This window comes from Ranitomeya imitator, chromosome 5, assembly GCF_032444005.1.
Source record: "Ranitomeya imitator isolate aRanImi1 chromosome 5, aRanImi1.pri, whole genome shotgun sequence".
In the NCBI taxonomy this organism is placed as follows: domain Eukaryota; kingdom Metazoa; phylum Chordata; class Amphibia; order Anura; family Dendrobatidae; genus Ranitomeya; species Ranitomeya imitator.
In genome coordinates this window covers 689,189,104-689,201,817 of record NC_091286.1, presented here as the reverse complement: position 1 = coordinate 689,201,817, position 12,714 = coordinate 689,189,104, and the positions used below count along the sequence as shown (strand labels likewise).

General features: G+C 45.4%; 1 protein-coding gene across 1 annotated transcript in view; it reads right to left on the bottom strand.

The window, feature by feature from the left end:
* The window catches only part of EPHX2 (epoxide hydrolase 2), an 81,169-nt gene that overhangs the window by 43,100 nt on the left and 25,355 nt on the right, over positions 1-12,714 (bottom strand). The window contains exons 7-10 of the mRNA XM_069728447.1: positions 10,479-10,574; positions 10,201-10,279; positions 9,962-9,996; positions 1,670-1,696 (exon numbers count right to left, since the gene is read on the bottom strand). Of these exons, the coding sequence (XP_069584548.1) occupies positions 1,670-1,696; positions 9,962-9,996; positions 10,201-10,279; positions 10,479-10,574 (237 nt within the window). The remainder of the gene's footprint in view (positions 1-1,669; positions 1,697-9,961; positions 9,997-10,200; positions 10,280-10,478; positions 10,575-12,714) is intronic.

The following is a 12,714-nucleotide window of genomic DNA, read 5'->3' as shown; positions in this document are numbered from 1 at the left end:
GTAATGAGGGGTCCGGTCTCTTGTGGTAATGAGGGGTCCGGTCTCTTGTGGTAATGAGGGGTCCGGTCTCTTGTGGTAATGAGGGATCCGGTCTCTTGTGGTAATGAGGGGTCCGGTCTCTTGTGGTAATGAGGGGTCCGGTCTCTTGTGGTAATGAGGGGTCCGGTCTCTTGTGGTAATGAGGGGTCCGGTCTCTTGTGGTAATGAGGGGTCCGGTCTCTTGTGGTAATGAGGGGTCCGGTCTCTTGTGGTAATGAGGGGTCCGGTCTCTTGTGGTAATGAGGGGTCCGGTCTCTTGTGGTAATGAGGGGTCCGGTCTCTTGTGGTAATGAGGGGTCCGGTCTCTTGTGGTAATGAGGGGTCTGTTTTGGAGTCCGTTCTGAGCTCTGTAAGCAGGAGGTCTTGTCTTATACAGGGGTCCTGTAGACAGGGGGACTGGTCTGGGATTTATACATTGGGGGCTGTTCCCAGTCTACAAATGATGGAGAATAGCTTTGGGGTCTGTATTTTTAATAAGGTCTAGTTTAGGGTCACTAATAGTTTTAGGGGCTCTGGAAGATTCTGCAGCTATTTATGAGGCTGTATTAGTTTAGGGGGTCTGGCCGGGTATCGCACTCTCTTTAAAGCAGTGGTTCGATGTGTGGTCTTATTTTTATAAAGGTAAGTATAGCAATCATCAGAAAATCACCGACTCTTTACATCATGTTGTTGGGATAAATGTATTTTTATAGGAAAAGTTTCCCTCCATATCGCAATCTGTATTAACAATGTGAAGTCCTGCGATTTTCGCACCGGACACTGGGCTTTTATACATGGTAACTTTCTCTTGTTTTAGGAACTTCACATGTACATTAGCAGCAATGGATGGAAGCTGACCACATCTATTATACTGAAGCATATAATGAGCGTGTACAAAGGTTACTGTGAAGAGAGAGGGAGGAGGTGAGCTGTGACTTCACCTCTTGTGAATGGTGGATCCTGTGTTATCTACTGTATATAGAGGTGTTATCAGTCATTGTACAGGAGGAGGTGGTGAGCTGTGACATCACCTATTGTGAATGGTGGATCCTGTTATCTACTGTATATAGAGGTGTTATCAGTCATTGTACAGGAGGAGGTGAGCTGTGACATCACCTATTGTGAATGGTGGATCCTGTGTTATCTACTGTATATAGAGGTGTTATCAGTCATTGCACAGGAGGAGGTGGTGAGCTGTGACATCATGTACTGTGAATGGTGGATCCTGTGTTATCTACTGTATATGGAGGAGCTATCAGTGATTTTACCGTAGGAGGAGGAGGTGAGCTGTGATATCTATTGTGAATGGTGGATCCTGTGTTATTTTGAGCTATCAGTCACTTTTCAGGAAGAGGAGAGTCACGCGATGAGTCCAGAAACATCCAGAAACCAATGAAGTTAAGTGGTAAGTGGAAATGTAGTGTTCTGTTCCCGGGGGATGAAGTCGGATTGCTGCCGACACTGCTCGGATATATTGTGTAGAGACAAGACACCAATAAAGCTCGGATAAAACAGCAATAAAGCAAGAGGCATAAAAACATGCAGAAAGTCTTAGGGTGAGATTTACAGACTGAGATCGAGACTCTTACACTCAATAAAAAACTCTCATTCTGTAAAGAGGAACGAGAAATGTCAACGTCAGATCACTCACCAGATTATCCAGGAAAGTCACCATGTCCTGCAAGAAATACAAGAAACACTAAGAGGAAGAAAAGGCGAGCACTCAATGTACAAGTGACTGTGTGTTCAGTAGCTTGCAAAAGTATGCTCCCCTTTGGCTTTTTACCTATTTTATTACATCACAACCTGTATTAAATACTTTGTGATCCAATTTGTGTGTGATGCATCAGCAATAAATAGTCTAAGTGGGATCAAAAAGCTAAAAATTGGCATGTGCATATGTTTTCAGCCCTTTTGCGATGAAGCCCCTAAAAATTTCTGGTGCAAGCAATTCCCTTCATAAGTCCCATGGTAAGTGACAGGACGTCCCCCTGTGTACAATCTAAGTGTCACATGTCTGTCAGTGTATACACTTTACCTTCTCTGAAAGGCCACAAAGGATGCAACACCATTAGCAGGAGGCCCCACTAACCAAACACCACCATGAAAGCTAAGGAGATCTCCAGACACCACCATAAAGACCAAAGAGATCTCCAAACACCACCATCAAGACCAAGGAGAACTCCAAACACCACCATAAAGACCAAAGAGATCTCCAAACACCACCATGAAGATCAAGGATATCTCCAAACAACACCATGAAGACCAAGGAGACCTCCAAACACCACCATAAGGACCAAGGAGATCTCCAAACACCACCATGAAGACCAAGGAGATCTCCAAACAACACCATGAAGACCAAGGAGATCTCCAAATAACACCATGAAGACCAAGGAGATCTCAAAACAACACCATGAAGACCAAGGAGATCTCCAAACAACACCATGAAGACCAAGGAGATCTCCAAATAACACCATGAAGACCAAGGAGATCTCAAAACAACACCATGAAGACCAAGGAGATATACAAATAAGTTAGGGACAAAGTTGTTGAGAAGGACAAGTCTGGGCTGGGTTCTAAAATATATCACAATCTCTGATGATCCCAATACAATAAGCCGTACACTCCATGGAGATGACCATAATGGAAGAGTGGGCACAAAAAAAGTCTTTACTTACACACAAAAATTGTAAGGCTCATTTTGAGTTTGCTAAATGTGTGGAGAAAGGTGCTGTGGTTAGATGAGACTAAAATTAAAATTGAACCAACACAGGTCATCACCCCAAGAACACCATCCCCACAGTGAAACATAGTGATAGCAGCATCAAACTGTGGGGGTGTTTTTGGCAGCAGGGACAGGGGAAAAAGGTCCACGTCGAAGGGAAGATGGATGGTGCGAAATACAGGGATATTCTTGAGACTGGGACGAAGGTTCACCTTCCAACAAGACAATGACCAAAAGGTGGGGTGGTTTTGGCAGCAGGGACAGGGAAAATGGTCTAAGTCGAAGGGAAGATGGATGGTGCGAAACACAGGGATATTCTTGAGACTGGGACGGAGATTTACCTTCCAACAAGACAATGACCAAAAGCACACTGCTAAAGCAACACTTGAATGGTTTAAGGAGAAATGTGTAAATGTTGTGAAGTGGCCGAGTCAAAGCCCAGACCTTAATCCAATGGAGAATCTGTGGTCAGACTTGAAGATCGATGTTCACCAGAGGAAACATCTAACGTGAAGGAGCTGGAGCAGTTTTGCCTTGAGGAATGGGCAAAAATCTCAATGACAAAATGTTGAAAGCTCATAGAGACTTATCCAAAGGGACTTGCAACTGTAATTGCCGCAAAAGGAGGCTCTACAAAGTACTGACTTTAGGGGGTGAATTGTTATGCACACTGACGTATTCAGTTATTTTGTCCTATTTGTTGTTTGCTTCACAATAAAAAGATAACCAAATGTTCACAGTTGTAGACATGTTCTTTACATGTCCTGATGCAAACCCTAAAATAAAAAATAGTGAAATTTCAGGTTGTGAGGTAGTAAAAAATACTGTGGTGGTGGTGAATACTTTTGCAAGACACTGTTCTCGAACTCCACCACAACATATATACCAAAGCCCCGGACACTGAGTCTACACCGCTGCCCGGGCCAGAGCACATATTCCCAAAGCCCCAGCCTCAGAGTCTATACTGTGGCTCTTGCAGTCACAGCCATCGCTCATCTTGACTTGTTAATTAGTTTAAGTTGGGTTTAAAGGGGTTGTCCATGTTTTGTATGAAAGTCTGTAGTCACTTTATGTAGCTGCAGTATGTTTATCGCATACGTGTGGTCAGTTATCCGCCTGCTCCCGATGCAAGAGAATCCTGACAGCTTGTGGTGTGTACGATGTGAGGATTCACAAGTCTACAGTCAGAGTGACTGCAGACTTTCATGCTAAACCCAGACAACCCCTTAGGGCTACATGCACACATCCATGTGATGTTATCATAGAGACATGGAGCAAGTTCTCAGGTTGTCTCCCAGTTGCATCCATTTTTTTCACATCTGTTTCTTCACTGAAGCAGGTAAATGTCGGAACTTCTTTTTTCCTATTGTTAATAATTTATCAGTAACAATTGGATGAAACTGTAAATGATGTAGTCTGCCTTCTGTGAGAATCGGACCTGCTCTGAGCCTCATTGACCGGAGACACGGACTCACATTTATAACTAGCAAAATACCTGCGGCTTTGCTTGCGGAAAATATGTTAAATTGTTGGTTACACTTGCTAAGGCTAAATTTCCACTTCCACCCTGAAGTTGACATCTTCAGCTTTTAAAATGTGTTTTTTAACTGTTATTTTTTGCTAGTTCGGTGTTAACAGTTTTTTATTTTTACAAGTTTGTTGTAACACTGAGGCGAACAAAAACTACTTTTTGAACTCATTTTTATTCAATAGTAAAATGTGCTCTCCTTTTGACAATGTTCGCATATTACATCTATTTTGCCTATTATGACTTTTGGATGTGACCTACAGTCCTGAATTGGGTTGTAGTGAAACGCTTCCAAACTCAGGTCAGCCCGCCTACGTCTTTGCATAAGTTGGATATATCGTCTGCTACCATTTTGATGACATTCTTCCTTTTCCGTTGTTCAGATGTTTCTGCATTCCTTGATTCCGCCTGTCTCATCCATTTCTCCTGAAAACGACATTCAGATGCTTCCACATCCTTTGATTCAGCCTCTCTCATCTGTTTCTCCTGAGGAAAACGTTTACATTGTTCATGTTTCCACAGCCCTTGATTCAGCCTGTCTCATCCGTTTGCTCAGATTCTTCAGGTTCCCTTGATTCAGCCTGTCTCATCGTTTCTCCTGAGGATGACATTTCTGTTGTTCACATATATCCACATCCCTTGATCCCACCTGTCTCATATGTATCTCCTGAGGACGACGTTGACATTGTTCATGTTTCCACATCCCTTGATTCAGCCTGTCTCATCCATTTCTCCTGAGGATGACATTTCCATTGTTCAGATGTTTCCGCATCCCTTGATTCAGCCTGTCTCATCCGTTTGTTCAGATGTTTCAGGCTCCCTTGATTCTCCTGAAGGGGACGTTACTGTTGTTCAGATGCTTCCACATCCCTTGTTTCAGCCTCTCTCATCCGTTTCTCCTGAGGACGACGTTTACATTGTTCATGTTTCCACATCCCTTGATTCAACATGTCTCATCCGTTTGTTCAGATGTTTCTTGTTCCCTTGATTCAGCCTGTCTCATCTGTTTCTCCTGAGGACGACGTTTACATTGTTCATGTTTCCACATCCCTTGATTCAGCCTGTCTCATCCATTTCTCCTGAGGATGACATTTCCATTGTTCAGATGTTTCCGCATCCCTTGATTCAGCCTGTCTCATCCGTTTGTTCAGATGTTTCAGGCTCCCTTGATTCTCCTGAAGGGGACGTTACTGTTGTTCAGATGCTTCCACATCCCTTGTTTCAGCCTCTCTCATCCGTTTCTCCTGAGGACGACGTTTACATTGTTCATGTTTCCACATCCCTTGATTCAACATGTCTCATCCGTTTGTTCAGATGTTTCTTGTTCCCTTGATTCAGCCTGTCTCATCTGTTTCTCCTGAGGACGACGTTTACATTGTTCATGTTTCCACATCCCTTGATTCAGCCTGTCTCATCCATTTCTCCTGAGGATGACATTTCCATTGTTCAGATGTTTCCGCATCCCTTGATTCAGCCTGTCTCATCCGTTTGTTCAGATGTTTCAGGCTCCCTTGATTCTCCTGAAGGGGACGTTACTGTTGTTCAGATGCTTCCACATCCCTTGTTTCAGCCTCTCTCATCCGTTTCTCCTGAGGACGACGTTTACATTGTTCATGTTTCCACATCCCTTGATTCAACATGTCTCATCCGTTTGTTCAGATGTTTCTTGTTCCCTTGATTCAGCCTGTCTCATCTGTTTCTCCTGAGGACGACGTTTACATTGTTCATGTTTCCACATCCCTTGATTCAGCCTGTCTCATCGTTTCTCCTGAGGATGACATTTCTGTTGTTCACATATATCCACATCCCTCGATTCCACCTGTCTCATACGTATCTCCTGAGGGCGACGTTGACATTGTTCATGTTTCCACATCCCTTGATTCAGCCTGTCTCATCCATTTCTCCTGAGGATGACATTTCCATTGTTCAGATGTTTCCGCATCCCTTGATTCAGCCTGTCTCATCCGTTTGTTCAGATGTTTCAGGCTCCCTTGATTCTCCTGAAGGGGACGTTACTGTTGTTCAGATGCTTCCACATCCCTTGTTTCAGCCTCTCTCATCCGTTTCTCCTGAGGACGACGTTTACATTGTTCATGTTTCCACATCCCTTGATTCAACATGTCTCATCCGTTTGTTCAGATGTTTCTTGTTCCCTTGATTCAGCCTGTCTCATCGTTTCTCCTGAGGATGACATTTCTGTTGTTCACATATATCCACATCCCTCGATTCCACCTGTCTCATACGTATCTCCTGAGGGCGACGTTGACATTGTTCATGTTTCCACATCCCTTGATTCAGCCTGTCTCATCCATTTCTCCTGAGGATGACATTTCCATTGTTCAGATGTTTCCGCATCCCTTGATTCAGCCTGTCTCATCCGTTTGTTCAGATGTTTCAGGTTCCCTTGATTCTCCTGATGACGTTCCTATTGTTCAGATGCTTCTTCAAACCTTGATTCAGCCTATCTTATCCGTTTCTCCTGAGGATAATGTTCAGATGTTTCTGCATCCCTTGACTCAGCCCATCTCATCCGTTTCTCCTGAGGATGACATTTCCATTGTTCAGATGGTTCCACATCCCTTGATTCAGCCTGTCTCATCCGTTTGTTCAGATGTTTCAGGTTCCCTTGATTCTCCTGAAGGGGACATTACTGTTGTTCAGATGCTTCCACATCCCTTGTTTCAGCCTCTCTCATCTGTTTCTCCTGAGGACATTTCCATTGTTCAGATGTTTCCGCATCCCTTGATTCAACATGTCTCATCCGTTTGTTCAGATGTTTCAGGTTCCCTTGATTCAGCCTGTCTCATCTGTTTCCCCTGAAGATGACGTTCCTATTGTTCAGATGCTTCTTCATACCTTGATTCAGCCTATCTTATCCGTTTCTCCTGAGGATAATGTTCAGATGTTTCTGCATCCCTTGACTCAGCCCATCTCATCCGTTTCTCCTGAGGATGACATTTCCATTGTTCAGATGGTTCCACATCCCTTGATTCAGCCTGTCTCATCCGTTTCACCTAAAGATGATGTACTATTATTCAGATGCTTCCCCGTCCCTTGATTCAGCCAGTCTCATCTGTTTCTCCAGAGGAAGACGTTTACGTTGTTTAGATGTTTCCGCATCCCTTGATTCAGCCTATCTTATCAGTTTCTCCTAAAGACAACGTTCCCATTGTCCAGATGTTTCCACATCCCTTGATTCAGCCTGTCTCATCAGTTTCTCCTGAAGACAACATTTCTATTGTTCAAATGCTTCAGCCTATCTCATCCGTTTCCTATCAATCCGGGACTCACGTTGTTCACTTGTCTCGGCTGCTTGAGACAGTTTAGCTTTCTTAGATTTTGGATTAAATTTGCCCATTAGATGATCGTTTTTTGGGAGTCATTTTATATAACAGTCCTTAGTCTTTTGACCCTAAAGGTACCGTCACACTCAGTGACGCTGCAGTGATACAGACAACGAGCCGACCTAAACTAGATCGCAGAGGTCTGGATACACATGATGAGAGCATTATATTGCCTCTGTACAAATCCCTAGTTAGACCGCACATGGAGTACTGTGTCCAGTTTTGGGCACCGGTGCTCAGGAAGGATATAATGGAACTAGTGAGAGTACAAAGGAGGGCAACAAAATTAATAAAGGGGATGGGAGAAATACAATACCCAGATAGATTAGCGAAATTAGGATTATTTAGTCTAGAAAAGACGACTGAGGGGCGATCTAATAACCATGTATAAGTATATAAGGGGACAATACAAATATCTCGCTGAGGATCTGTTTATACCAAGGAAGGTGACGGGCACAAGGGAGCATTCTTTGCGTCTGGGGGATAGAAGGTTTTTCCACCAACATAGAAGAGGATTCTTTACTGTTAGGGCGGTGAGAATCTGGAATTGCTTGCCTGAGGAGGTGGTGATGGCGAACTCAGTCGAGGGGTTCAAGAGAGGCCTGAATGTCTTCCTGGAGCAGAACAATATTGTATCATACAATTATTAGGTTCTGTAGAAGGACGTAGATCTGGGGATTTATTATGATGGAATATAGGCTGAACTGGATGGACAAATGTCTTTTCTTGGCCTTACTAACTATGTTACTATGTTACTCTGCTGGAGCGTCGCTGTTTAGGTCGCTGTAGAGACGTCAAACACAGCAACTCCAGAACGATGCAGGAGCGATCCAGTGACGTAACGGCGTCTCACTTCTCGTTCTCGCTGGTTGTTAGCTCCATGTAAAACGTTGCTGGCGTCGTTGCTTTTGATGTCAAACATGACAATACACGCCGACCTGGCGACGAAATAAAGTTCTGGACTTCTAGCTCCAACCAGCGATGGCACAGCAGGATCCAGATCGCTGCTGCGTGTCAAACACAACAAGATCGCTATCCAGGACGCTACAACGTCACGGATCGTTGTCGTTCTCTTTGCAAAGTTGCTGAGTGTGACGGTACCTTTAGCAATCACGTCACATGGAACCGAGATCTATGTATAAAGAAAGCACAGATTGTGTGACTGCCTCGCAGTTAGACTGTTCTAGTTGTCCATAGACAAACAGACCTATTATGTATATTAGACTGGATCAGCAAACAGAAAAAAAACCTTAAAAATTAACTTTTATTAAATTTGATTAAAGTTACATATTGTATATCGATAGAATAGAGGGTCAGGAAATATGCAGGATGAGAAGGCACTAAACCCTGACGTAAATCAAGACAGTGCAGAGGGGTGAGGGGAGTGAATTAGTCCTCATGGTCCCTGCCTTGCCGCAGAGGTTGGCAACCAAAGGATTCGATTTGGCGAGCCCGCCCAACGTAGGCTATCCCTTTATGACCTCCTACCAAAACCACTACCATCATCCAACAATAAAGTGCTTATACAATAATTAGGTCTGGCTATATAACCTTATATAAGGAACTGCAAACAAGACAGATATCCGAACATATGCAATCATTTCTCTGTAATCTGGCGCTATATGAAGAAGCTCCGTTTCCATGATCCTCCCGGGCTGGAGATCTCCTGATCTGAACCTGACCATTCTCATATATGCTTATTACGATGTTGAGTTCAGGTCAGGAGATCTGCGGCCGGTCATTGCGCCGAGGTCCGCACTCAGACCCATGAATGGAGGAAGCGTAAGTGTTACAGAACCCCCAACACCAAGAATATGTTTTGCAGTATATATTATGTATAATAGGTTCCATGTGAAATGCATCAGTCCACAGGCTGCGCCCCTGGGCAGAGAGGACACCATATTCCCCTTTGTCCTCCCCCACCTTTGTAATTCCCACAGTAAATATCAGCAGGCTCCGGCCCCCTGCGGCTATTGTAATGTATGTCTGGCCTGCTTTTTCTATTGGCCTGCCCTGTGTATTTGTGTTATATATTCTGTGTGCTGAAAATAAAGTGTGTTCTTTTAGACTGGAAATACGTGGAGAAGCAGTCAGCTTTTATACTTTTATATGCTCTCACGTAATCAAGGAATTCCAGCCAGCGTCCTTCATTCAGAATCCAGCAAAAGCAGAGTGGACCTCCTGAAACACGGGGTGGTACTGAAAGAGGTACCCCAGCTTGGTAGACCCCGTTACAGTAAGGGCACTAAGTAACCTTTAGTTAGTAATGTTCTAGGCCTGAACGATCAGCTCATATTACTAAGGAACTGGCGATCCCTGTGTCCGACTATAAAATTGTGGTCGTACCTGGCAGAGTACTTGCTGGGAGTATTCTTCAATCTCTGGAATGAAAAATAAAAAACAAACAAAAAAAAACACATTATTCCTTTTTCACTAAGCAGGGGATAGAGCTGGAGTGACAGAGGCTTCGGATCTACCATAGCTCTTCAGCCTCATTTCTCACTAATGGAGGACCAGACATGTAAAGATATTGCCGGCGTTGTCTTTGAAAGAGGTACACACCGATATAACCTGAAATTACTTACCAGGAGGAGCAGACGAGTCCCCGTAGCCCTTCATGTCCAGGGCTATGACTCTGTAGCCAGCATTAGCCAAGGCCGGCAACTACAATGAAAATGGGAACAAATGAGAAAGTTTCTGGCCATGAACACACTTTCATAGCATCGTGGACACATCATTGACTGACTGCAGCGGTCACATTATGTGGTTCAGGACAACAACAAAGATGGCCTACAGGAAGCCATTCTTTGCAGTAATACACAAACCATAGCGGTCTGTATATGGTGGGGTTAGCGCTCCTCACCTGGAACCGCCACGAATACCAGCTCTCCGGAAAGCCGTGACACAGGCAGATCACCGGCCCGCTTCCCATCTCTACATAATGAAGCTTCACGCCGGGCTACAAGGAATGAGAAAAGAACAGGACAAGGGTTACTGACGTCACAAATTCTAAATGAGAAGAAAACCACGCTCGTTCCAAACTTCATCCTTCCTCATGGTCTCCTCCGCACCTTCCCAACCTCATTACTGGTGATACATTGTATCCACAAGTAACTAATCTCATTTACTGCAAACATCACGTCAGGAAAGAAACGTGAGAGTATAGCAGCGTGTATTGAGGGTCCGACTGCGGGGTGGTCTTCCACATACGAGACATCCGCAGAGAAGAGCCGCAAGGTTCATGAATGGAGAGGAGCTGCCGGTAGTAGGGATTAAGGATTACTCCAGGATGCATCTTCCTTACTTTTCTGCATCTTTAGAGATATCCGGAGATGAGTGACATTAGATGAACAGCTTAGGAGAACGTTATGGCGCTACGTCAGGTGCGGGAAACACTTCTATTTTTCAAAGCCGGTTATCTCAGGACACTCATGTAAGGATATATCGAGGAGAAGGAGGATGGCACAAGAGCCGGAGCGACGAGAGCCCCAGAACTGGCCAGAAAACCGGACAGACAACTGTATGAGTAAGAAATACAAGAAAACTCGTAACTTTCGTTTTCTGAGTTTTGGGATCCAATAGCCATGTAATCAGATAAATAAAAGATAGATAGATAATAGATTGATGATAGATAATAGATAAATGATAGATAATAGATAAATGATAGATGATAGTTATATAGATAATAGATAGCTAATAGAAAAATAAATGATAGATAATAGATAGAAAGAAAGATAGATAATAGGTGTATAACATCCAGGCACACAGAGTACAACATCCGGCCCCTCGCCCCCCAGAGCACAACATCCGGCCCCTCGCCCCCCAGAGCACAACATCCGGCCCCTCGCCCCCCCAGAGCACAACATCCGGCCCCTCGCCCCCCCCAGAGCACAACATCCGGCCCCTCGCCCCCCCCAGAGCACAACATCCGGCCCCTCGCCCCCCAGAGCACAACATCCGGCCCCTCGCCCCCCAGAGCACAACATCCGGCCCCTCGCCCCCCAGAGCACAACATCCGGCCCCTCGCCCCCCAGAGCACAACATCCGGCCCCTCGCCCCCCAGAGCACAACATCCGGCCCCTCGCCCCCCCCAGAGCACAACATCCGGCCCCTCGCCCCCCCCAGAGCACAACATCTGGCCCCTCGCCCCCCAGAGCACAACATCCGGCCCCTCGCCCCCCAGAGCACAACATCCGGCCCCATGCCCCCCACAATACAACATCCAGCCCCTCACCCCCCAGAGCACAACATCCGGCCCCTTGCCCCAGAGCACAACCTCCGGCCCCTCTCCTACAGACTACACCATTCAACCCCTCGCTACCTAGAGTACAACATTGGGCCCTTCAGCCTCGGTCTATAACATCTGGTCCCTGATCCCTGATGTCTAACATTAGACCTCCCAATTCCAGAGTACAACATCCAGCCCCTCACCCTTGGTGTGTAACCTCCGGTCCCCCAGGCCATCTGCCTATATTAACATGTGACAAAGCGGCTGCTGGTGCCGAGCTCACTGATACCAGTGCAGTCCTGTAATAGGAGCCACCGGGGTAACAAGTCTGCTCATTACTTTTCTTCCTCCTGAATCTTCCCCCATCACCTGTGAGTGATATTATTGAGAAGTGGAAGAAACCGCAGCAACTCAGCTACGAAGTGGAGACCCCGTAACATTACAGAATGGGGGGCAGAGTGAGGAGGATCACCAACGCTCTTCTGCTAACGCCATAACTAGAGTTGAGACCTCCTCAACTATAACATCAGAACAAACACTGCATGCAGCCGTACCTTACCAAGCACAATGCTGAGCGTCGAATAGAGTGGTGTAAAGCCGCCACCACTAGACTCCGGAGGAGACGTGTTCTGTGCAGTAACAGATCACACTTTTCTATCTGCGTCTCATGGCGTTATCTTTTTTGTGACTCCAGGAGAACGTTACCCCCTGACTGCATTGTGCCCCCTGTACAGATAGTGGAGGAGGATAATACTATGGGCTGTCATCAGGGGTCGGCATTGGGCTGTTATCAGGGGCGGCACTGGGCCCTTAGCTACAGTGAAGGGAAATCTTAATCCTTCAGCACAAAACATTGTGGACATTGTAGCTT